Below are 26,553 nucleotides of genomic sequence, written 5' to 3'. Positions count from 1 at the left end.
CGATCGTGCACAATATTCAGGGCCAGCGGGCCGTGACGCGTGCCACCGTCACAAGTTCTTCCACAACCTGAGTGGCAATAGTTTGATTCAGAAGTAACGGACTAATCCACTGAAGCATGCCAATAATATTAAAAAAGCATCTGTTTTAAGTTCCTTCGTTTTAACCATATTTTCGTCCATACGTCGTCCCAAATACCTATTACAATAACATCACTAATGTATAGAGTTACGTACAGTTGACCAAAAAAGTTTACGGACCACGGGGTCTCAGAAAATTCTAAATATACGAGCAGCCTTTAAATATAGCCAGTAAAACCGTACATCACAATGTTGTTCACATATACCAGTAAAGGCTGTAAATGGGAATACCAGGCTGCGTTTTGAGGCTGTGGAGATATTCAGCTTTTCGTCAGGTCTCTTGGTCCGCAAACTTTTTTGGTCGACTGTACCTTGTGTAAGAAGTTGAAGATTGTAAAGCGTCACGTTTATTCAACGAAACCCACACAAGGGTATCATCGCAACAGCTACACTACTTTTGGGGTGCAATTTCAGGGTTAGATTCAGTTCAGCCTTTGACGCTTTCTTATGCAACGAATTTATAGGATCACTCCCGGGGTTTTCTTTGAACGTCGTGCATTCGGTCGGGTAACCTCAATCACAGCAATGATTGAAAGGTTAAGTGCTCGATGGAGGGATCTTAACCAGGGCCCCCAGCGCGGTAGCCCGATGCTGTGGCCGCGAGGCCAGGGACGCACGCGTACAACAATAGAACAACACAACGGGCAAATCGCGCTAACTCGCGTGAGCAGCACCTGTTAGCGCCATCAACGCGTGGTAGAGGTGCGCCTCAAAGACATATACCCGCTCACTCTTCTTGTTCATTAGGAACATTGGAGCCCTCATTCCAGCATCCCCAGATAAGCGGAACCGGAAAGACCGAAAACAAATGGGCCCTCTTCCCCCTTGTATGCACTCTGGGCACAGTCTTTGCATGCTCCGTGTGCGGCGCTCTGCGGCTCGATGGATACGCGGGTACCCCTTTTAGATAACCTGTTGCCGAATCGCCCAAGCCGCTTGCTACAGAGACGCGGTACCGAAGGAAGAGAGAAGAAATCGCCGGCGCTCGAAGAAGGCCGCGGTGCGCTATGCGCGCCCGCGCGGCCTGCGAGTGCCGCTGCTACCGCCGCTGCCAACCACCGCCGCGGCTGCGAAGCCGTGCGGTGGAGAGGCGCGGAGGAAGATAGCGCACGAAAAAGGAAGCACGGAGCCAGGCACGCAACGCGCACTCGTCCGGCACGTGAGATAGTTCCGGAGGCGAAGGCAGCAAACGGGTTCTTTTTTTTTCTTTTTCCTCGACCGCCTGCCTCCTCGGGGGCAGCAACGGCAGTACGCGGAACAAGCGCCGCCGCATATAACGCACCTCGGTATAACGCGATGCGCGCCTCAGCTGCGAGCCCCGCTGATGCGCCGCAGACAACAATACGCGCTCTCTCCCCACGACGACGACCACGATCGACTGCCTTTAGCCCGTTTGCGATCTGCAGAAGCTTGCACGGTGCGCTGACGGCGCTGGTGTTTCCCGCGGTGGCGAGTGCGTTACCACCGCACCACACCCCGCTGCCTCAACCCGGCCGCAGAAAGAAGCGCGCGCATATCTGTTACGGGAGCGGCGTGGTGGTCTCGCGAGACGAGCCGCCGGCACACACACACACCACGGAGGCTGCGTTCCGTGGGCCAGCCGGGAGACCAGTCGTCCGGTCCGCGGGGCTGCGGCTGTCCGCCGTATGCAAAGCAATTCAAATTAGCTGTCCGTACGTAAAGGATGGGGGCTTCGCACGTGCTGCCAAGCGGGGATATCCGGGCGCGGCTTTTGTTTTCGTGCTCCCTCTTTGTTCCGTCCGCGTTGTGCTAGTGCATCCCCGCCGCGAGGCGGACAGGTCGCACTCCGCACGTGCGCGCGGCGACGTCCCGCGCGTTTTGATCCGCGCACTGAGGAGACAACCGGGTTGCCTTTTCGTAGCCCTTCTTTGTCAGCCGTTCCTCGTATACCTACGCACCTATATGTATATATATGTCCGCCCTGTCACTCTTTCTTTAGAACCGGAGCGAAGCGCAAGACTGTTTTCTGAAGAACTGTGTCTCCGGCGTCACGCCCGTTTGTGGCTGAACGGAAGACGAAGCGTGGAAGAGTCTCGGTCACGTCGTTGCACGAAACGTGCCGTTTTGTCCGCTGAGGAGAAGTCCTGCAGTTCGTCAATAGAGTACACGATGTTTAGCTCTTGTAATGTGATGGGCCAGACGGACGCTGTTTTAATATGGGCTGACGTGCCTCCCAGCGCGGCACGTTATACTGAGGTTAAGGCGACTGAAGCACACAGGTGCACGTACACACGCATGGGATGCAAACACAAGAGAGAGAAGAGTGTAAACGGACATTTCCCTGCTGCACATTAACAGTGTCAACGTTTCCAACTGGTGTTGAAGCCGCTCGTCTGTAACGGCGGGCATGAAAACACCATTCACTAACGATGCCACCCGTACGGCACCGTTTAAGGATGGCTGGAGCGATTCTTCCAGATACGACACCGAGAAATGGTGCCGTCAACTTGAAGTTGCCTTTATGACAAGTACGCCGTGCTTCTACGTAAGACACGACAGATCATTCTCATTACGATGGTCGCACCCACCGAGCATCTTGACTGCATACCGCCCGCGTTGTGCGGGCCATACAGCTTTTTATTATTTATTTATTTTTAATCGATCTATCGGTCTTCATCTGCGCGACAGCCGCTCTGTCTTCCAAGCTGCCGGTTGGGTTTCGCTGCAATATCGTCTGGCACCGCACGCTCAGCTAGACCGCCAACCGCGTTCGGGCATTTTCCTGCCATGGTCCAGGACGCATGAGAGACGCCGGGGGTTGTGACTGGTCACGAAGCATCAGAGCAACGACGTACGCGCGCGTCCAATCGCGTCTGTCGAAGTTACGCCATGCCACACTCGTGGTAAGAACTTCAAGCCAACATCTGCGCCTCACCAGAGGCCACACCCAGAAGCCTTTGGTGGGAAGTATACCATATAGTTTCCTACAAAAATTACTAGCGGTAACTCTGGCGCTGCGATCAGTCAGTTATACCACGGTAATGATGGTTAGCACATGGATTTGTCTAACCTTCGTGCTTGTGGCTTCAAACATTCTCGTCGCGTTATTCGTTATATCTTATCTTTCTGAATGTCTAATCTCTCATAGGTTTTTACGCAGCAAAGAAATTAGTTTCTGCAGACATGCGTAATCTTTGCCAGTTGTGGCATTTAATAGCGTAGTAGGTTGTTAAATATGATCAATTCGTGAAGTCGCAAAGTCATTTGAAACCAAGATGGGTAAGTTTTGGCAGATCCATGAACTAATCATTATTCCCATGCCGGCGGAACGGCCATACTTGAAGCTTCCACACGCTAGAGCTGCCACTGAAATAATCATGGTGAGAAACTGGGAATTAAGGGCCGCATCAGACGACGAGAGCACCACGCCCGAGCGTGGTCTCCGGTTCGATGCAGAGCGTCCGATCCTTCAGTTTCCCGCAAATAGAACATGGTGGTGGTCATAGCTTCGCTTCGGGTTTCAAACCGGCCCTCGTGTCTGCGCATTTCCCGAACAGCCTGTGGAGAGTCCAGTATCCATGGCTCATGTTGCGGTGGGGCAAACGCTGCGTGTGATCTACCCGTTCTTCTGCTTAACCTCTCACGACGTCTCATTGCAAGCCGGCGCAGTAACGCACACTCCCCAAGCGTACCGGCATTCCGTATACCGATCCCGCTCCGTCTTGGGCTGACCGTACATGCAAACAACAATGAGAGCACGTTCCTCTTCGCTCCGGCTGCACGCAGTGGATGCTTGCATCCTTTAACTCTGAAGACTCGCCCGGCAGCCGCAGCAGAAGCAGCAGCAGAAGCAGCGTCCACACAGAGGCCACGGAGGCGGCGGCGGCGATACGCGATCAGGCGCGGCCGAGCGTGGCTCGATTCGGAGGTCACGCGTTACGTTGTGCGGCCACGCTCCCCAGCGCGTGGAGATATTCTTCGATAGGGGCGGCGGCGGCGTCTTCGAGGCGGCCAGAAGCTGCTCTGCTTTGAGCGCACCCATCCTTCGCGCCTGCGCATTCCTCGCTGTTGTTCACGCCGCACGCTCCCTTTGTCCCACCTCGCCTGCTCCGGGCCATCATCTTCGCTGGCTGCGCGCTATAAGGTCGGGGTTAAAAGGGGGACAACCTCCGCTCGCCTCCCCTTGCCCCCGAGCGGCACCCTAATTGACCGGTCACGACGAGGCGGCACGCCGTAACAGAATGGCCGTCGTCACGCATTGTGCGCGACCCTTCGACATGAATGGTGGTGAACTTTTAGCGCGTCGTCGATTTTGTCGTTCATTGAGCGCAGTCCGAACCGCTAAAGCTCCCGCCGTCAGACGTTCTCGTTCCCGTAAAATCGTTTTCCTTTTGTCGTGTCGTTTACATATATTGTTTTGTTTTATTAGCTAGGAATTTAGCTTAAGACAACGGACTTAGAAGTACTTTCGCAGCTTTCGTAAAGGACATTTGAATGGCGGAATGGACCTGCCTGCCTCGAGCTTTTTCTATCTGCATCAAATCGAAAAAGAAAACTGAACTCCTGCGTAGAGGGCTTTGCAAGGACATTCTTCTTCATCACTTCCACAAGAATGCGGCTTCTCTAAGCGCACTCACTGCAATTGCAGTTTCAACGCATGACCATGAAGTTTAAGCCTTAGCCATTTCATTGCTCAATGAATTGGGTCAGTAAAAATTTGCTTATATGGCTTGCTCTTTTTCCTGCATAATTGCTTGCTCATAGCCGAAAGTTTCTTGTTGATGCCTCTGAAAATATTTATCGGCTTCCAGTCTCCCGTCCGGGGCTACTGGGTTCCAGTGTGGGGGTAAGGGGTGGCGGGGGAAGAAAAAGGGGAGTGGGGCTCGTCCGACGTTCATGGCGTCGTCTCTTGATTGAGATTGGTCCACCTCGTGCATGCATAGCATGATGAGCCTCTGTTTGCAACGTATGTCAGACAAGTCAAACTGAGGGTCACATTCCTCTAGCCAGCGACGCACACACTAAACATTTTAACACCCTTAAGGGTGTAAATCAGTTTGTCGCCAGACGAACACCCTAAGGCTGCTGTTGTCTACACCCTGCAGTTGGGGTGCCATTATAGCACCCTAGTGGAAGGGTGTCCAGCAAAATAAATTTAGGGTGTAAGCGTGCTCGTCCAAATTAACACCCATCTGTGTGGGTGTTGGAAGGGTGTACACTCTTTTATCTCTAGCGTGTATGGAAGGCAGGTTCGGCAGTACACGCCTTCAATTACTACTATGTACAGCGATCCACGCACAACTATTGCGTGTGCCAGAAGGTTCAAGTTCGGCTACCAAACGCACCGTCGAACAGCCGGCCTTAAAGCTTCGATGGGCATACACAACACCTATAAGTGTGGATCACATTACATATTAGTAATTCATGGTGTATATTGGAAAACCTGTATTTGCTGCACAAATACAAGCTAGCAAACTTGACACTTTTGAGCATGTATATCAACACCAAGGCTATCATGATTTCCATATCCAAATAACATGCAACACAGACTGGTAAGATATATGCTGCATTTTCAAGAAAATGCAACTATATTTATTGCATGCTGCAATACAGAGTACAATATATACATAAATCACATTAAATATAAACATGCACAATCACCAAACACATCGGTAAGTACAAGAACATGTACATTTCCCACAAAGGTATCTAAAATATAAGTATTGATCAAATCTGTTATTAGAGAAGAAACTATGTATAGCGGCACTGAAATAGCCTGGGTTGATTCGCAGTGTTTTGGGCCACATAAAGGAATAAATTTTTAGTATTAGGCTCCAGTGAACAAAAATTCAAGTTCTGATGCCTTAAAAAAAGGCATATTGCAAAGGTGAATTAGGGAAGCAATTGAAATGCAGAGCAAACGCACAAGAAAGACACCTGTTATTTTGTACACTAATGTAATCCCAAAACATTATGAAAAGTTTGGAAAGTCGATGTAAAGCAGAACTGGCCAACATTTTTCAGACTGAAACAATACTTCCCAAGCATAGACATGCTTTAAGTGAGGTTTAAGCCAGGAGCCTTATTGGTAATTTTCTATTTCCCACAAGATTACTTGAGCACAATAATACGTAGAATTTTTTAGTGCCTACATAGTTTGTCCTCTTTTGTGAAACGAGAGTTCTCTGGGCTAAAGGTGCTGTGTAGCGGTTTTTCTAACTACAATACCAGTCTCTATAAATTTTTGTTTTGTAACTCGAAGGCACTGGTACATCTACAATATGTAGTTTGAAAATAGGTTCTTTTCTTACTATAAATCAAGAGTGCATATTCCAGATCTACTAGTGCCTGGGTGCAAACTGCAGTAGGAGGCCTGATAAAAACAAACCACTGTTGATTAAACGATTTAGCTGAGCACAAAATGTGGAGTGTTTTAAAATACCTAGTAAATTTCTAAATTATTTGCACTTGGATGCAGTAGTTCAAGATTAAGGCGTGCTGTAGCATGTGAGCATGCAAATTAGCAAACTTCGTTTAATAAATTAGCCATACTCTGGTTACTAAAAGAACACAGGCATAGGCAGTCATGCAAAAGTTCAAGTTCAATATCACACTGTTAACATTTGCCAGCAAATGGTCGTATCAAACATGATAATTATACTGAACAAGGGTAGTTTCTTGGGATAGTTTGCAATGAATGAGATAAAATTACGTACAGCTTGAATGACAAGAACTGCGAGAGATGTCAGACTGCGTTGACTTCCAACATTTTATTACGTTGCCACATCATGTGTATATGTACAAAAGCGGGCATGCGCAGAATGAGTCACAAAGGGTGTCTAACAGCAAATGACTGTAGTAAGAACATCGTCCTTTGAAAAAAATAAACATTAGAATTTCTATCTGTTGAGATACAAGTCTTCACTAGGGGTCAGCACGATAGAGGGGTCACTAACGCACACACTAACCAGTTTTCTAGTGGAATCTGCTTCTATAGTTTCCCGGATGACCTGTGTCTCGCTAAAGCTTCCGTACCTTCAAAGAGGGGCACGCAGCCGCAGTCCCAGCAATGGATGCCGAAGTGGCCTTGAACAGTGTTATGGACGTTGTTATCGTGCTCTCCTAAATTATTGTTTAGGCGCCTGCCTGTCTGTCCAACAAAGTCAAATGAGATATTGTAAAGCTTTGCCTCCTTAACAGCCTCAATAAATCTTGCTCACACAAGATGCAACATAGTGTTGCTGCACAGGTTGATTGCCTTTCTTGCGTTGGCTACCCTTTGGCCTTAATTTCAGCCATAGCGGAACAGCTTCTGAAGTGCACAAAACATGATGAGCACGCTCGGTCAAGGAACCAGCCGGTTGAAAGACACAGGTTTGCAGTGCTATTGTATGTTCATGATGTCTCCCATAGGCTAAAAAAGATTGGGGAACCTGCAGGAATCACAGTCTTTCCTCAGCCCCGGAAAAGCTGGCAAGGCTCTGTAAGCGTGTAAACGCGCCTAAATCGCATCAGAGTTGTTGCTCTGCCGGGCACAGAAAACGTTTTGCGATGTGTGCAACGAATGTGGTTTCCCAAATTCCCATTTTGAGGCAGTAAATATATTGGACAGACAGGCAGGTGCCTAAATGATCGTTTAAGAGAGCACTATAACAACGTCAATAACACTGTTCAAGGCCACTTGGGCATTCATTGCCAGGACTGCGGTTGCATGGCCCTCTTTGAAGATACGGAAGGTCTAGCGAGACACAGCTCACCCAGTAAATTATTGAAGCTGATTTCACCAGAAAACTGGGTAGTGTGTGCGTTAGTGCCCCCTCTATCACGCTGACCCCTAGAGAAATTTTGTATCTAAACAGATAGAAATTGTGATGCTTTTTTTTTTCAAGTAACATGTTCTTTTTACAATGACTTGCTGTTAGAACACCCCTTGTGACTGGCTTTCATTTTCTGCGCATGACCCCTCTTATGTTTACACACACGATGTGTCAACGCAATAAAATATTGTTGAAAGTCGGTGGAGTGTGTCTGTCGCAGTCCTTGTCCTTCACGCTGTACATCATTTTTTATACTGAACAGCCAATATTGATTCAAAATCAGAAAAATATAGTACACATCCGAGCTGCAAAAATGCAAGTCATGCAGCGAATGGCCTTTAGCTTTCCAAAAGAAAAAGAAATGTTCACGGTTAACCACGAGGTGCAGGGACTCCATTCTCTGAGCATCTTGACCAACGCAGCGCATGGCATTGCTGGAATCTTGCATCCTGCATTAGCAAAATAAGAAGAGAATCATGAGAATTCAGTCCGTGCAATTACACATGTACTTTGCGGAAAATTTGATAAAGCAACAAGCTCCTCAAAGTAACAAACTTAATTAATGTGATTGGGCAGAATGCACCGCTCAGGCAACTGGGCAAGACAAGTGAAAGGTAGAAGTTTCTATTTTGCAAATTAAGGAATTGCATGTTACTGTGAATGCTAAACCACTATGTCATTGTGAACACAAGGCACATACAGCAGCAAAAACATATAAATTTACAGTAGCCTTTTCATCATAGAAAATAAGAGTGAATAAAATTTAAAGACTACCAATGACATCTCTCAACATAGACATTTGTCCAAGAGTGTGTACGTGACCCTAATACAAAATTGACATTATGAAATCTGCAATATATCTGCATTACACTTTATAAGTACTGCAGGTGAGAAGCTTACGGGATATGGCACATTAAGAGTGAAATGCACAAGGCATTAAAAAATGACTGTTTTTACACAACATTATTACACTAGGAGACAAAGAGTACTGTTTTCCAGAGAGTGCACACAAAATGAAAATGAGGGAATCCCCACTGGCATTCTCATTTGCCCTGCAATACATGCATCCAGCCCAACAATATCCAACTCTCCAATGCACTTTATTAGACACTTTCTGCATCCTAAAATTTATCGTGTATTTCTTATTTACTAATTTAGTAAGAATTGGCATTTTGGCATATTTTCCTCGAAAATTTAGCATGTGTTGTCAACTATTTTTCTTAGAGCACGCCCCCTTCTTTCAATGGGTTAGCTTGGCAATGCACTGACAAGTAATATTCCCTTATTTAAACTTATGATCCTTCCTCATGCTCCCACTTCATGCTCTAAACTGTGATGCCCCTCCGACGCAGTTTATGTTAATCTGCGACTATTTACATGGTCCTTCTTTCTGTAGCCTCTCAACTAGAGCCTGAAATTTCTTGTCTCCTAGAACAATCGTCTTTCTTGCCCAAAACATATTGCACAGTTACCCCTCATAGGGGGGGGGGGTACTGTATATGAGTTTTAACATATTCAATGAACCTCAGGGACACAACCATTTCTCATCCTGTGTTGCTACTACCCGCATGAGTCACAATGGTTGTAAATTGGCTACCTGCCCTCTCTCGCTTAAAGGCACATTTTGCCATGTCGAAAATGACCACAAGCATCGAATTTCATTGAATGAGTGCTCCTGTGCATGTTTTTTTTTTCCGTCCTGTAATGGCTAGGTTCAACATGGTCAAGATGTTTGAAAACTTTCTAGCCTCAACCAATACTTTGTGTAGTTTCAAAATTATGGAACATTCATTTTTCAAAATTTGTCCCAAATTAAGCATGAGATATTTTCATGATGCAAATGAGGTAAGGTTGTGCTTAGAGACTATGATAGGCCTGCTATATCCTGCAAAACTGTGTGAAATGAAATATGCTTGCAATTTTCATGAGCAGCTAGCTCAGTACAATTAGGCACATTACCTGCGGAAACGTTTTTTTAACGCTCCCGAGAGGTCCTGGTTTATTGTAATTTCTTCAAATCCCTTGCAGTCTAGATTGCAATCCGGTGCATTTTGATTTCGATATTGTATTCAAAATAAAAACAGCTGAAATTTTAAGGTATTGATAATTATATGGGAATAAATTAAAGGTAGAAGAGTGTAATGCAATGAGCAAATAAGCTCATTGCAGGGAGTAAACAAATATTCCTTTCCTGCAAATAAATTGGTAGCAGAAAGGTCATAAAAAATTAGCAGTGAATGCACAATAAAGAATATGATGCTACAATGCCTCGGCATTCTGTGAATATTCTTGCACAAAGAAAATCCTCATTATGAAAGACCATCAAGAAAATGCAAGTGTATACTTTGGATCAGCAGTCATACCTGCAGTATGCACTGTACCATCGGCAATATTTACAACCACAGACAACTGCACATCATATCAAGCTTAGGCGGCCAAGGAGCCTGAGTTTTAAATTATAACTTGACTTATTATATTACACTACACAACCATATCTACTTACCATGTTGTCTTCTCAACCGCTTTCAAGAAGACATTAACCATCTGTCTGAAGGCGAACGCAAGTGGCTTGCTCTTGATGGGGGGCGCCAAGGCTGGGCATTGTGAAATTGCTGCTGCCATCTGCATGACCTGCGAGAAACGATGCTCTAAGTACAAGATAAACAAATGCTATTAGAGCAAAAGACAAGATCATTGGCAATGAGCCTCGTTTTGGTTTGCACGAGAAAAGCCAAGAATATGGACTTTGTGCTGCTTACTGAAGAAGAAGCAAGCCTCCTTCCAGATGCTGCAGTCATGCGTTAAGATTGTCACACAGCTGCATGCTCATATGCTGCTGTCGCCAGTACGCTTTGAAGTTTATTATTTCAAGTTAAATTGATTATTGTGTTTTCTTGCCAATTCTTGGCAAACAGACCAGCAATGAAGTAGCTCACTTACACACATACTCCCTTTTGAGGAGCGAATTCACACACACGCACGCATGCATGGGCGCGCACACACACACGCACACACATGCCTCTACCACATGAGCAGCTTCCTACGCTTGACACACATTTTTTTAATCCTGTGTCACTCCTACTGCTAAGGCATAAAAAATCCTTTGAGTTACCAACCCCAAACTCCTCAACCTACACCTCCAGCTTAAACACTTTCTCGAGAGCCAGGACAAGCCTTCTAGCTTCCCCAGTGCTCCAAACTGTAGTTACGAATTTCAATAGGGCTATAGGCGACAGCTCTCGAAGAGCATGCAAACTACCCGGAGACCTAAAGCTTGTATATGATACCTCTAAAGCACAACACTTCAAATTTTCAAAATTCATTAAAGCTCCTGAAGACAATTGCTATATACGTAGAACGTCTCGAATAACCTGCCGCTAATAATTTCAGCGGTTGTCTGCATCAAAAGAAATGTGGGCTAATGAGAAATCCACGTCTTTAAGATCGGAACTAATGTAATGGCGAAACACACTACCAGATTTCTTAATCATTTATTTATGCTCTGGATGTAATGTTCCTTTCACAATAACAATCAAGGATATAGATCCATCAGGGCATGGGAGGAAAAAGGACGAAGCGTATACCTGGCGCCTTCCCACTGGTGCTCCAGAGAAACGGCGCCTCATACAGCAGTTGTCCAGAGTGGCTTGAAACCAAACTCGGCTTTCAGGCGGGAACACTCGCTGCACCAAATCGGAAGAGTTTTTTTTTTTGCGAGTAAAACTACCGGCCTCATGCAATACATACGCACGCACACAAAACGCACTCACACGCACACACAAGTATACGCACTCTCAAAGCGCAGACACAAAAGTGCGCACGCACACATTGATGCACACATACATGCATGCAGGCAGACACGCTAACACGTGCTCGCACACACAGCGACCCACAGGCAACACACTCACAAAACACGCACGCACTAGACACGCGCAAACACGCCGGCCCATACAAACCGGCATGTACTGTACGCGCGCGCACGCACGCACGCACACACGCACACACACACACACAGCGAGCTGAGCGCACGCACACACACACACACACAAAGCGAGCTGAGCTGAGCGCACACACGCACGCACGCACACACACACAAATCGAGCCGAGCGCGAGCACGCGCACACGCGCAGACAAAGCGAGCCGAAAAAATGCTGAAGGCGTCCGGCAAGCAGCAACAGCAGCATGCGACCGCATCAGGGAGAACCAATACCGCGCCGGTTCTTTCGAAAGGTGGCAAAGCCAGTCGTCCCTTTTCTACGCGACGCAAAAGTGGTCGACCACATTTAACTGAAGTGCGAACGACCGTATTACAAGCAGCCGCGCTGAACGCACAAGAGAATCACATCAATGAACGCCCAAGCGCTGAGAAACAAAGCGTAACTATGCAGGCGCACCACGCCCGATGCAGATTTGACAAACATTAGTCACACGGGACGCGATCGAGGTAGTTCCCTTGCCCTAGTAGGAGTGCAGCTGCTCTTGCTCTTACATTAACGAATTATGAATTATGCTACGAGATCACAGTGAGATATTTCTAAAGCGAACAAAACAAATACCAAATAAACGGGCACTTGCCTGAAAATTTCCGTCATGCCAGTACAACCGACCGGGCACGTTGCAACTTCTCGTTTCAGCCTTCGTGGATCCATCTTCCAGTGCGTACGAACGCTCTGCTTTGAAGTGGGGCACGAGTAATACACAAAGCAAGGGCCACATCTTTTTCTACCCCGCGCGCAAAACTAATCACACGTTTAAAATTATTTCGCACAGCGCGCGACGCGAACGCACGCGAAAACGAGCATGATGGCGCAGCTTCCGCCTTCCCGTCCTGCCGCGCGCCGAGGTGATGGTACAGCGTCGGCCGTCACTTCCGGTCGCTTTTCATTGGGCATGGGGTGGCCGCGCAAATTGAACGTTTATTCTGACAGGTTTGCTTGCTCGCATGGCCGCCTGTTTGCTGCTGCTTCGTTGTGGTCTCTAACTAGAGCGGTGAGGCGGGTAGTTGCTACTACGTTTCGTGCCGAGCATTTTATTTTGGGGTGGGGGGCGCAGTCTGTGCTGCATCACTGAGGGTACAGTACACAAATCGGGACCGTGAGCGAGACGATCGGCGCTCTTCTGCTGGTGCGATTAGATTATTTGCTGCGTCCGAACGAAGCAACTTTGCGAGGTCACAGCGTAGTTTCAGCGATAAAGACGCGCACATCTTGGTCGTGCGACAGCGACGCGTAAACATTCATGAGGAGACTGAAGACTGCGTTTGCAAGTGCGTATGCTCTGGATAAGAAATTACAGCTTTGACGACACCAGCCCTTAATATATAGGCTCAGCCTTACAAACTGTATTTGAGGATGCACTTAGAAAGCAGATCAGTAGCTTAGTAAACCTCTGAATGAATTAGGCAAGGTACGTGGAAATTCGGGTTTGAGAACTTCCAACGTGATCTCGCCTCTATAAGTCTTCTTTATGGATTCACCATGCAAATTGTACGTTGATGCCATTGTACAGCAGAGGCTCGTCTAACAGCACGTCCCTGTTTGTTCAGAAATGTATCCGAACAGCTTCTTCCATTTCACCACTTTTTGTTGGGCTATTAAGGGCACCGAAATATTAGTGCAGAATTGCGCAAGTTGCTCTCGTATTGTCGCTCTGCTACTGCAGTTTTTCTAGAAGTGTTTAATTGCATGTTAATATTCCTGTGAGCACGAAAAATAATGATAATGGAATTGTAAGTGAAAGGGCGTTCTTTTTCTGGATGATATATTTTTGGAGTGGCCGTCATACCAGTAACATCAGAATCCTTGAAGAAATATCGACAGTCACTTTGGAATGCGAAAACTTAATCCCTTCCATCTACACCTGCAATTGTCACGTGACCATGATACGTTAGTTCATACATTGTACGTGTTCTTCACAATTCTACCTTAATCTCCCGTAATGCACCGTGCTATAGTTTGTACGAACCTTAATGCAATTTATTCCACCCTTATTCACATTATTTACCCATAATTGCTCATAATTAACGTTGTTGTATTTACTACCTTCTGTATCACTACTGACGTCATACAAGACGGTGATGACTTCACATTTTATTTATTTATTATACATACATTCAAGGCCTAGTAGGCACAACAGAAAGGAGTGGTGAAGATATGCAATAATTGCAATGCAACGCAAGAATAGAAAATCAAACCATAATATAATTTGAACGGCGACCTTGAATTAGTGGTGTCACAAATTGAGACTGTGGAGGCGGGAAGGCGGTTGCATTCAGTGGCTGTTCTTGGCAAAAAGGAAGAATGGCACATCAATTTTGTGTTGATGATCGATGCGAGACGAGAACTTGGTGTGGTGAAAAGATTTTCTTTACGAGAAGGGTTAAATTAGCATATTCTATGAAAAAGACAGAGACGAAAGTATTTGCGACGTAACCAAAGGTCAGGTTCACCTAGTGTTCTTTTCATGGACGTGACGCTAGACTGAAGTGAATAATTTGAGAGAATAAAACGGGCGGCGCGATTCTGAATGCTCTCTGAATGCTTTCAAGGGAAATGACAAGATTGGCCTGAGCAGGGTCCCGTATGGATTGCTGTTGCGGAGAACGCCACCTTTCCTACCTGAAAGGCCATGAAATGCTTTCGCATTAAAAATGCAGTACATACACACATTGCTCAATGCGTGGACGTGTACACGTTACTCAGATTTATGCATCAATACGTTCAACACCCTTCAGGCGTCGATTTAACACCCTTCTTCGAGCAAAGTCGCACCTTATGTGTGGTATACACCCTTGTGATAGGGTGCTTTGGCCGAAAAGGGTGCTAAAAGGGTGTGGGCGTGGGTGTAAATGACGAAAGCACCCCTATTAACACCCATAAGGGCGTAAAAATGTTTAGTGTGCAGCGTTGAAAGAAAGGAAAGAAGAAAAACAAGACGGTCATGACTGGTGACCATGACAACGACGAAGAGAAAAAGTAAGCCCCCCCCCCCCCCCCCTCCCCTTCCCCCGCCTTTGAACTTATCTAGGAAAAGTTTGGAGGCCAAACTCGCGTTGTATGTATGGCCTGAACGCTACATGCGCAGTCACGCCGAAGGATCTGCGAAACCTTATTTCGTCAGAGGCATGGTCTCCCAGACGAGCCATAGCAGCAGTCAATGTCTATTGTGCACTCTTTCAACGACATGCCGTAAACCTCGGCCCAGGGGCACGGAGTGTCATGTATACCTACCTAACGCATACCGACCTATAAGCGCCACTTACAGCCTTAGAACGTGCAGATTTGCACGGGCTGGGCTGGTTCTTGAACTAAATGACAGCTTAGATTCCAGTTCCTGAGACGGACGTGGTAATAGTTCTGTTTATCTCAGTATCTCTATAAGTGATGGCTTAATGTTGTAGATTAGAATTCATAGAATATAACGTCAAATTCAATTAGCACTAATTTCATGATTCCTCCTCTTTTTCGTTAACGCCTAATTCTACCTAGGGGCTCTAAATGGAGTGCTAGTCAGAATGCTGAGGATCGCAGCTGCGTACGTTGAACGGCTTTTTGACCGTTGTGCGGCTTCTAAGGTGCCGCCAGTAATGTTCGCCACCTTAATATCTTCAAATTTGCACCTTCCCTGCGAGTTTAGTCCGCCCGTAGCCCTACAATCAGGCGCACGACAAAAATAAATACATAAATAAACGAAAAAGCGTGATCACGCGACTTGCAGCACTACTGTGCGAACGCTTTCGGTCAAAGTATCACGAAGTGTCCCTCAGTTTCCGCGCAATCCGCATTCAAGATGCCATTGCTCTCGGCGGCAACATCGGTCACGCTCCATACAAAATGGCGAGCACAAAGTAGCCATACGCGGAACATTACGCGTTGCAGTCACGCATTCAAAACGCGCAACAAAGGCGTCCCGTTTCTGCAGGAAGTGTCATTTAGCGCGTCTCGGGGGGGGGCTACAGTTTGCACGACACGCCGTCGAATCCGCCTCCAACTCGCGGGCAGAAAACAGCCCACATAGCGGGAAAAGCCAAAAAGCGGGCCCGTCCACCGCGTACAAATCGTGCGCGCTTTTTCGTCTGAGCGTCGTTCACGGCCATACACGTACATACGCTCACGTTTCACCTAGCGGCTCGCCGTTAAAAAATAAGCGCTGTATAGCGAGCCTTTCATTGTATCCGATCAGACCGACTACCTGCAAGCGCCCCCCCTTTCCAGCTTCCTTCTTTCAACCTTCTTCCTTCCTTCCTCCCGACGAAGTTGCAGCCAGACCTTGAACTTGAACGCGTTGTCTTTCCTCGACGGACCGACCGGTTCGCGGAAGCAGGACGGGGGCTCGCGGCCGTATCGCGAACGGTACATACACACGGCTTCGAAAACCGAGCCGGACATTCGGGTAACCTCGCGTCGAGGAATGCATGCGCGCTTTAGTATGCCGCGGTTCTCCCCCTCTTCGTGACGGAGTCTGCGTGAGCATACAAATGTACCAGTGCGCGGGTTTGCCGCCGCGCATAAAGCCGCGCGCGTATGTACAAAAGGCAAATGGGAGCCCCGAGAGGAGGACCTGCGCAACTTGCGGCGCGCATTTTTCTTGCGATGAGTTACATGCTGCAGTCATCAGCTGGTCAGGAACGTTCTCTGTTACAGGAAGGATGGTGTATATATATATATATATATATATATATATATATATATATATATATATATATATATATATATATATATATATATATATATATATATATATGTATATATATATATATATATATTTATATATATATATATATATATATATATATATATATATATATATATATATATATATATATATATATATATATATATATATATATATATATATATGCTGCAACTACTTCGTTTTGGGCAATCTGGACGCGAAGTAAGGAGTCGGCAAACGGTCTTACCCACTCTCCTACTCCCCTTCCGCCTCCTCCCGCCTTTTCTTTTTCGATGTTACGGTTAAGATGTCAGTTTGAGTTGCCTGTGTGTTTATGCGTGCAAAAAATATCCGTCTGGCATTGTCCAACATCAAGAACAGGAAGACAGACTGCGTTACCATGGCTTCTATTAATGCAAGTTATCATCCTTGGCTGCGCCAAACATTGGGGGTCTTCAAAAAGCTAGTTACTTCCGTGATAGTCTTCATTAAGTGAGTGGATGTGTCTAGCATCGAACCAAGCGAAAATGGAAATGAGTGGCTGGGACAGCTCCAGCCTGCGGCACCGATTTTCGCAGTCAATAGCGATGCGAAAATCGACACCCGAGTAACTGATTTGGACGGTATTTTGTTTCTAGAAGGACGCAGAGTCTGGCTCTGCCGTCGGGGACTCACACAGCCGATGATTTCCGCTGGCCTAAGCATCGGTCTTACATGGCGGCCACAAGCACAAGTGCTAATGCCCGCGTCCCCTGTGAGCGACGCTCGACGTATACCGCAATCTTCTGACGGTCTGCCTGTGTGCCTCGTATTCTTCCTTTCGCCAACAATAGCCGAATCCCGAACCTTTTCTGCGAAAGCAAACCCCGCAGACAATGGTCGTGGGATCGGGAAACCGACAGAGACCAACGAGGCGGACGCAGTCTTGACCCGCAGGAAACAATGGAACTCTTTCTGTAGTAGTACATGGCCGCTGTCTTGGCCACGCGTGCGAAGAGCGTCTTCCGGCCACTCCAAGCAGCGCCGCCGGGCTCCGACGGGCTCGTCTCTTCCGCTGCTCCGCCCTCGTGCAAACAGTCACACTCTTCGTGCCGATAGCTGCTGGGCCTGTCGTCCCCTCATCGGCGCGAGAAGAGACCTCACCTTTCCCTGCACAGCCGGCGCACTACACACAAACACGACCACTATAGTCGCCGTTGAAGCGAGGCGTCACTTAATTGACAATTACGGGCTCCCGCCGACCGTGAATCGTGACGCTCGCGCTGCATGGCCAACGAGAGGAGAGCCATGCCTGTCTCCGAGACCTCGCAGTAGCCCGCTGTGGACCTACTCCATAGTGGCGCGGCCGTTGAAGTACGTGTGTGTGTTCACGGCAAACGGCCACGCGCACGTACACATTGTGTTCTTACACTTCGAGGGGGCACAAACAGCACCCCGCCGTCTTCTCTACTTCTGGGTCTCCGCGGTGGGGCGAGCTCAGAGCCGCCCTTTCGCGGTCTCTTTCTTGAAGATGGCCATGCCCGCGATTGCTTTGTTTGTCGTCCCAGCGTGACACTCGCTTTCGGCGTGTCCGTGGGCGTGTTGTACAGCTGACGGTGTCGCCCGAGAGCCTTTAAGGAGCTGTTTGCACTGCCGAGCTCCTTCTATTATGCGAATCTCCCTGCGTTGTAAAGCGTTTGGCTTGCGAACGATTTGTCATTGTAACCACTACCGACAAGAGATATAAAGAAGAAAATATCGTGGAATTGTGGCTAAAGTTTTGCAGACACCTGTCCCAGCTGTTATGAAAATATTATTTATGCTTATTTTAATTTTCCGTCGAAGCAAAAAAAAACAAAAAACAAAGAAACAGTGTCGTTGAGTTACAAATCGAGCGAGAAAACTTCTCAATAACGAACGTGTGGGCTGGGACATTGTAGTATTGCAGACGACAAAAGTTGTCATGGGTTGGCATGACGCACAAATGATGTGAAGAGTCAGGTTTGAAAGAGTCCTTCTTATTACCGGGTTTATTACAGCGGAGCTGTTATACGTCAGATTCTGGCGGTTTGTGTGCGCAGGCAAAGAGGATGGTGGCCACCCCAGAGCTAAAGGAGCTAAAACATAAAGCAAAAGCGTATCGCCGGGTATGCACCAGCTGCGTTTAATCGCGAGAAGCGTCAAAACGTATTATGATAGAAAAAAAAATATCGTAATGAAAAAGTAAAACCGTTGTAGACACTGTTTACTATAGATTGCGGTTTGATGTCATGGACCCTACTGGCAAATCACACAACATCCCAGCATTCTCTCTTTACTTCCTCCTCCTCCTTATCTCAGTTCCCTTCCACCCGTAAAATTTATAGACCGCGTGCGGTGACGACGGCGCAAGTACAGCGGGCCTACGAAGAACACCGTCGTGAACAGAAGCGAGAATTTGCGCGGCAACGGCAGGCGGCACGGACGAAGATCGTGCTGCAAACGGCAAGCGTATGCACCTTTGGTTGCATCACCCCTACCGACTCCACTCTCATCGTAATTATGGGCGATTTCAACCTAGTCGTGTCTCGGCCAGTCGGAAAGTGGTTCGTGGCGTTTCTCTTGGAAAGGTTCCGCATTCATTGTTATGCAAACATCAGTGTGCCCACGACGTTTCATCGGTCGTGTATGGACCTCAAATTGGCCAAGAACCTTTCCAGTGTCGCCACAGAGCCACTGGTCGTATATCACAGCGATCATAAAGCGATAGTCACCTTGGTGACCAAATAATAAATCTAAAAAGCAAACGAAAAAAAACAAAAAAAATAAAAAAAGGCATTGAGTATGCAATTTAATAACACAACAACAAAAATCGCGACAAAACGAAATTGATTGTGGTATGCGTCTTGTATTTTCAGTCAACATATTTAGTATCAAGATATTTATCACCATATATATACAGCTCCGCTGATCATCCGCCTTCACCGAGTGATATGGCTGTGAATTTTTTTGTTTCCCTTAAGCGAATTTATATTTTCCCCATAAGTGAATTGAAGTAGCCGTATACGCATACATCTGCTTCGAACCACTCCATTTCACCCTATACCTGCGTACCATTTGCCAACGCCAAACGCATTTCAGCGTTGCTCTTTACATTGTCCCTTCAAGTGCACATTGCTCAAACTGCGTCTATGGTGGAAAGACTCGACCGTCTTCTACGCAGCGTGAGATAGCTGGTTACATGATCTTGGCTTGTAGCGCGAAGTGAACACGGAAAGGAGCAGACAGGACGAGCGCTAACTCTCAACTAGTCGTGTCTAGTTGTCAACTAGTCGTGAGAGTTAGCGCTCGTCCTGTGCGCTCCTTTCTGTGTCCGTGTTCACTTCGCGCTACAAGCCAAGATCATGTTACCGTACCAACTCGCCCAACTGTCTATCCTTTTGCATTATAGATCGCTGGTTGCCAAGTTCGCGACCGATCAACGCATGCAGTCGCGCTACACATGCAGCGCGACTGCGCCCTTCGCGCGCACGGTGTCGCCGCCCACGGACCGCTGCGCATCGGTGCGAGCGGAAAGTGCGGCGACGGCCTCGCGCGTCCCACGAACAGCAGCAGCCGCGCGGTGCCATTCGGCGTGGGCCGGCGCTTAAAGCGGGTTAGTCTCGCGCCAGCAGAGCGCGACCGCTGGCTTCCCACCGCCGTGGTCGGCTGGACGCGATGGCATTTCGCTTGGCGGCCTGTGCAACGCCGAGGACCGCGGCGCTTCGGACAGCGTACGCTATCGACGAACTGGCACGGACTCGGCAATAGCGTGCAACGGCACCTTTCACAGTGAAGCTGTTGTGGTGTGACTAGATATGTAAGCACGCGAAAGCGTTGACGTATGCACGTTTTCGCGGTGTCCCGAGAGAATTCGAACGTTCGCCGTGTTTATATTCGGATAGGAAGGAGGGAACCTGTTAGAGGTGAGGTGCGGGAAACTCTTCAAAGTAAGTGGGCTGATTGGCGGCTAAAGGAGATGAAGCTGCACCGAGTGCTGAACACTGTCATTTTGTACTTATTATGGAACGCTTACAGAACTTGCCCAGCCTTCCCAGGAGGATTGGCGGTAACATTATATTTGGAGATAATAGGGCACGTGTGGTAAATGCTGCGCATGCTAAGGGTGAAGTGACTGCATTTATTATAGGAGCTTTCTGAATAATTACGGAATGATCACTCTTTACTTCTTTAGTCGTGTAATGCGAAACGCATGCATAGTTCTTTTGCTTGTATAAAATACCCGTTGGCAGCTAATAAAGGTTCGTACCAAGACCACACGAATGTCTACAGTCATTAAATGACCGCGGCAGAAATTCTATGTAGAGGTGGTACTTGGAAGAGGGAGGCTTGTACTGGAAATTTGTGAGACTAACAAAAGTTGGCAGCCAAGTCCCGTGCTAACCATTCGATAAGGAGGACTTCATTCATTCGCTCTAGTACCATAAAAGACTGGGCGGGCATTACCCAGGACAAACAACCGTGAACGAAGCAGCTTTAACGAGGCCCGTTGGGATGCACAACAAAATCAAAGAAAAGCAATTATACATACCAGGAAATCAACTGTTCTTTACGAAGAGAATTGCACTTTGTGAAAAGGTTATACCTACACTGTAAAAAATCGTCCGTTGTTTTTACGGGAATTCGACCGTCAGTTTTCGCTGCCAACTTGTTCCTGTAAAAATTACGGATCTCAGTTATTTTTAGTCACGGGCCTTGCTCGTGAAATTCACACCTTTCCAGTAAAAATAACGCAGACCCGTAATTTTTTTACGGGTACCGCCAGTAAATTTTACAGTTCGTCCTGAAAATCACTCGTCAGTTGTTTTACTTTGCTATTAAATACCACCGTTACGGCATCAATTCCGCCGGCGAAAATGAAGCTAGACGCTGCACAACTGAATCTTTAATTTCAATATTGAACATACTGTCCCTTAAAAACAATATATTCGCGTGCTGTACTTTTAATCGCTTGTTTCACGCGGTCTGACTGTTCCAAATCTGAATGTTCTAGTCAGGGTAGTCGGGATGCGGAACTCTCCCATTCCTGCAACAAGATAGAGAGAGAGAGAGAAGGGAAGACGGAAAGGCAGGGAGGTTAACTAGACTGAGTCCAGTTTGCTACCCTACGCGTGGGGAGGGGAATGGGGAGTGAAAGAGAAAGAGATATATCGCACTTACTGACTGAAGCTGAAATAGGCTGCAACACAACTAAGCACCAGTGCAGTGCAAATACCATATCAGAGAAAATATGCAATATACTGAGACAGCTGCCAGTAATTTGCAGGTAATTAGGGGCACCATACTCCTGGCCACTATTTTGTAGCGATGCCTTATTCTTTGCTATTCTTATAATCCACCACAAATGGCTGTCTGATCCTATTGATAATGAGGGCACACCGTCGCTCTGACCAATGGCCAAGCACGAGAAAGTACAGAATCAGAAAAGGCATCGCTACAAAATATCAGCGCTGTCAACGGAACAAATACAAATAAAGTAAGCGAGGAGCTTAACTTATTGTAATGGCCAGCTCACGTTTTGAAGCACCACTGATACAGAATGAAAACTTTATACTGGGAAACATCCAGTGATGTTTTATAATGAACAACAAATGTTTCAAAACACTTTATTGCACTTCACGTAGCTTTAAAATAATTTCTTGTGTAGATGACTTGGTGAAAGGGAACCATTTCTGTAGTTCGCATTGCAAGGTTCTGGGCTGCTTGGCAGACGAAAAAGTATCCCTGTGTATGGTCAACTAGTCCATGCTGTGGGGCAAAGTAAAAAGAAAGATTCAGTAGGCTTCCAAATGCTATAAAGAGTTGCTTACACAGAATGTGAGTGCTCTTGAAAAGAGTGGTTTGCATTTTATGAAAGGTAGAATGACTTATCACATATTTTCAAAGCACAAAACATAGAAGGCAGGTATATGGGGCAGACTTACCTGGACATTCCATTCACACTCAGTAATGCGCTGCACCAAGGCAAGAACTTTCTTGCTGACCGCCACATTTCCTTTTTTGCCCTTCCGTCCACGGTCTGGGTTTATGCCGAAAATGCCCTAAATGCCGCCCCCCCTCCCCCATTAAAGAGAAGGCAGGCAAAATTGCAATAAAGCCTATATATAACGGCATTAAAGAAATGATTCGGATAATCTGGAATATTTTTAATGCCACAGCTCACGCTGATTTCAAGCATGACATACAAATAATACATTTTTTTTGTTTTAAAGAACACCAGCCTACGAAAGGATTCAAAGTTGGACAAGTTGTTTTATGAGAAAGTTGAATAGGAAACAGCGCAAAAAAAAAATCTAGTAACCGACAACGCCTGCTGTGTACTTCTCGTCTTGTCCCCGATTTTCGTGCACCGTTTCTCCACCTAACACCCAGGAGATGTGACTTTTGACTTTTATCATACAGGTGCATCTGGTGTAAGGTGCACGTGGGAGGTCTGACTGACTTTCATCATAGAAGAAAGCCACAGATGGGTTTTGCTTTTAGATGCAACAAATCTCTAAAGTGCTTTTATTCTTTAATGTGAACACATTTTACCTATGGATATTTTAGACCTGCTTATTACCTTGGGGGCTTGCAAACTGAATATAAATCTCGCTGCTATAAATATGGGAGCAGCTTGACCTTCCGAATAACTCCAATAATTGATGGTAGCTCGCAGCAGGAACCGGAACGCATTACTTTTGTGTTATTTGAAACTTAGGCCTCAACATTTTTCAGCTTTACAGACGTGTACTATGAAGCTGAAAAAAGTGGACTAAGCTTCAAATCGTCCAGTGTTATTTTTGATTACACAGAAGCAATGTCTGCTGGTTCCTGCTGCCAACTACCGTCAATTTCTTTTATCAAGCTAGGACACTGAATTTACAATATCCACAGCACTGTTAAAGGTGCTTGTATACAGTTTCGTTCTTTTAAGGCCAGTAAAATATATGCTATTAATGCGCATGATGTAAAACAAATACAAGCATAAACAGAAAATCAAATGTACCTTTGTATGAATTCAAGTGTGCATGACGCCTTCTCTGCATAACAAATGTGGAAGCAGCAGTAAGCTGCAAACAGCATGCGGAATGCTTGCTTGAACATCTTTGCTGCTGCCACAACATGGCCATCAACAAGCAATAGGTACTCTTCAGGCATCCAGATGTCATCACCTAAACAAAATGAGAAGAGTACTTGTCACTTTTACATGATAGGGCTGACTGCTGCATCAACTGTTCTTTACCAGTCGTATGCAAAGTATATGCATTCCAAAAGTTACGTTCTAGGGCACTTTCTAATTTTCACTGAGTGTGTGTGCCACTTGTTCCTAAACCAGCAGGTCTTTAGTTTTGTTTAAACCACAAAATAGTGTTGCGGGAAAGAAACTATAAATGGCTTTTGAAAACTATTTTGGGCAAAGTTATCAAGAGTATTTAAATAAAGAGAAGTGAAACTATAGGCATCCTCGAACAAAAAGAGCGTGTACCATGTGCATACCCATTCAAAGACATAAATTTGCGACAAATTTGACCCGATTTTTTTAATACTTGACTATGACTCATTTGCATACAGTTAGCGGTTTACAAGCCATTGCTATACAGTTACTTGTGAAGACTGCTGGCACATAAAAAATGCAGATACTGGCTCTCTGGCAGCATACTGAATAACAGAAAGCAACCAGAAAATGAACTGAATATTAAGGATATGTCCATGTAGTTGGCAGACTGCGTAACCCATGGAACTGCTATATAAAATATCTGGAAGAACATTAAAACTGCAATCCAGCAACCAAAATTTTGCATGTAGCAAAAAAAAAAACAGGCTCAGTGATCAAATGTATGCTCTTTCACTTGTTTTCAGTCAAATTAACTATATAGCATGCTCATGCTTCCCTACATGGTGCACACGAAGATCACTGTTTAAAGGGAATAATAACACATATTGGCTGCATTTTGTTGCTGAACTGTCCTGAGAAAACCTAGTACTAAATATTAATTTTCGCTGTTGTGTAGTAAGCTCTGTCGTTAACATAATGAGACACTAACATACTGACAGCATAGGATATTCACAGGAAGTCATTAGTTATATTTTTCATCACAGGTTTCACGGTTTATGTGGAAATTATAGAAATGGTCCCAGTGAATATTTATTGCAAGTCAGTATTTGTAAAATTCAAGAGAGAGAGCATGCGGTTTAAAACACTTGCCCTGAAATATCGGCTTCAAGTATACCAACATTCCATATTGGTTTGTAAACCCTTGTATATGGAGGTCTCAGTTGTAGAACCATATGCAGTGCTGATGTACTTGGCACCAACATTTCCAGCCTAATATTTCGAACTAGGTGCTTGCGTTAGATATTTCCAAAAATGCGCCAGTCTAAAACAATAACTAGCCCTAATTTTCCTATCACTATACTTGGTATAAAAAAGAGAACAAAAGTTACATATTTTAGTTTATTACACCGTCTTAACGTTCATTTCGCATTATATTGACTTCTTTTCTGAATAACTAGACTGTGAACACCAAATTTTATTGGTCTGCCGTTCCGTAAATAAAAGAGGCCTGTACAACGGTGCAATCATCACTACTGCCTGCTTTCTGTAGCATGGCAGCGTAATAGGTCAGCCCATAACTGCAAGTGCCTCATGTAATTCGTTAAAGTAAATCTTCAAAACACTCGGGGCTATACGGCTGCTACATTACAACTTCTTTATCCAATTAAAATTGAAGCTTTTAGGCACCATTTATCGCCAACGAAATGCCAAATATACGTTGAATGCACGTACCTGCTGCGATTATGCAGGGAGAAAGCGGTGTGTCCTCAAATCAAATCAACCTGTCTTACAATGAGACATGGCTGCAAATGCGTCGCACACAGTCCGTGGCATGCGAGCACCCCAAAGAGAGAACGTCCGGAGTTCCTGCGGTGACGGGCGGAGAAGAGAAACATAGTTGAGGAAGCCGCAACGTGAACCACCTCGACTTCCCCAATGGCGCTGCAACGCCCGCTTCCGCCGCCGCGCCGCGACCTGCGAACAAGGCCACAACGCTCACAACAAAGGCGGCAGCGGGCTCACGAAAGCATGCAAAAGTGACGAAGAGCACTGCATCACGTGTAGTGCTCAGACTGGATAGCGAACAATTTGCAACAGCACTACCACGTGCGCAAGTCAATGAATGTGCCAAACCCGTTTAAATCAAAAGCGGGAGAAAGCAAACATGGCGAAGCCGAAGAGTGGTGCGGAAGCGTTCCGCAGGCGACACCGCAGACTTGGCAAGCTCAACCGCTAGCTCAACACTCAAACAAGATCGCATACGCTTCGCAGAACACCATTGACCCGTGCATAATGACTCGACCTACCTGCACTTACAAGGCGACTAACCGTTCTTCTTTGCGTGCACTTGTACGATTTCCACTTGGCTCCAAAGCTGCGGCGTCGGGACGGCCGAAGTTGCTGTAGCGTGCGTCTTGCCTTCTACAGCGCGCGCTAATGCCTTCGCGCATGCGCGTTTCGCGCGCCGCGAACGGCCGGCGCGCCAATGAGCATCCGCGCAGCTCGTCCTTCTTCTCTCTAACCTCCTCTCTCTTCGTCCCTCTCCAGGCTCTCGAAGCTTTTTAACAGTGGTGGCACTGCTTTCTAATTTACGGTATAGATTTGGCATATTTTACGGCATATTTGCCGTAAAAAAAACGCAATTTTTTACAGTGTACATCAGCAATAACAAAACGTAGGTTATGTATAGAGTTTGCGGAAGCAACGTCTGACATTTTATTTAATATTTGCGCCCAATGTCAACTGGGAAATGAATCTATTGACCTGTGGAGCGAGAATGGTGAGGCTAAAGTGTAGAGATTCGGCTCCGAGAAGATGATCCAGCTGAGAGAATCCAAGCAACGCAGCTTGCGACTAGTGTTATGGTAAAGCTCATGAAAAGAGGACGGATGAACAGAAGACTGCCCT

General features: G+C 46.3%; 2 protein-coding genes and 1 long non-coding RNA gene across 3 annotated transcripts in view; 1 reads left to right on the top strand and 2 right to left on the bottom strand.

Moving 5' to 3' along the window:
• LOC135908150 (uncharacterized) overlaps positions 1-26,553 on the top strand; it is a 171,365-nt gene that overhangs the window by 25,607 nt on the left and 119,205 nt on the right. The window lies entirely within an intron of this gene.
• On the bottom strand, positions 5,658-12,869 carry LOC135908128 (uncharacterized). Its single transcript, XR_011511471.1, has 3 exons — positions 11,501-12,869; positions 10,420-10,547; positions 5,658-8,365 (listed from the first exon to the last, which is right to left on the bottom strand). It is a non-coding gene; the product is annotated as an uncharacterized lncRNA (long non-coding RNA).
• Positions 21,689-26,096, bottom strand: LOC135907775 (uncharacterized). The gene is made up of 6 exons (XM_065439503.2): positions 25,953-26,096; positions 25,378-25,620; positions 23,596-23,761; positions 22,913-23,015; positions 22,532-22,648; positions 21,689-21,712 (listed from the first exon to the last, which is right to left on the bottom strand). Exons 3-6 carry the CDS (start codon positions 23,745-23,747, stop codon positions 21,689-21,691), a joined length of 396 nt encoding a protein of 131 aa, XP_065295575.1. The 5' UTR covers positions 23,748-23,761; positions 25,378-25,620; positions 25,953-26,096.

Source organism: Dermacentor albipictus, chromosome 1 (assembly GCF_038994185.2).
Source record: "Dermacentor albipictus isolate Rhodes 1998 colony chromosome 1, USDA_Dalb.pri_finalv2, whole genome shotgun sequence".
Taxonomy (NCBI): domain Eukaryota; kingdom Metazoa; phylum Arthropoda; class Arachnida; order Ixodida; family Ixodidae; genus Dermacentor; species Dermacentor albipictus.
This window is presented reverse-complemented; position numbering and strand designations above follow the sequence as displayed.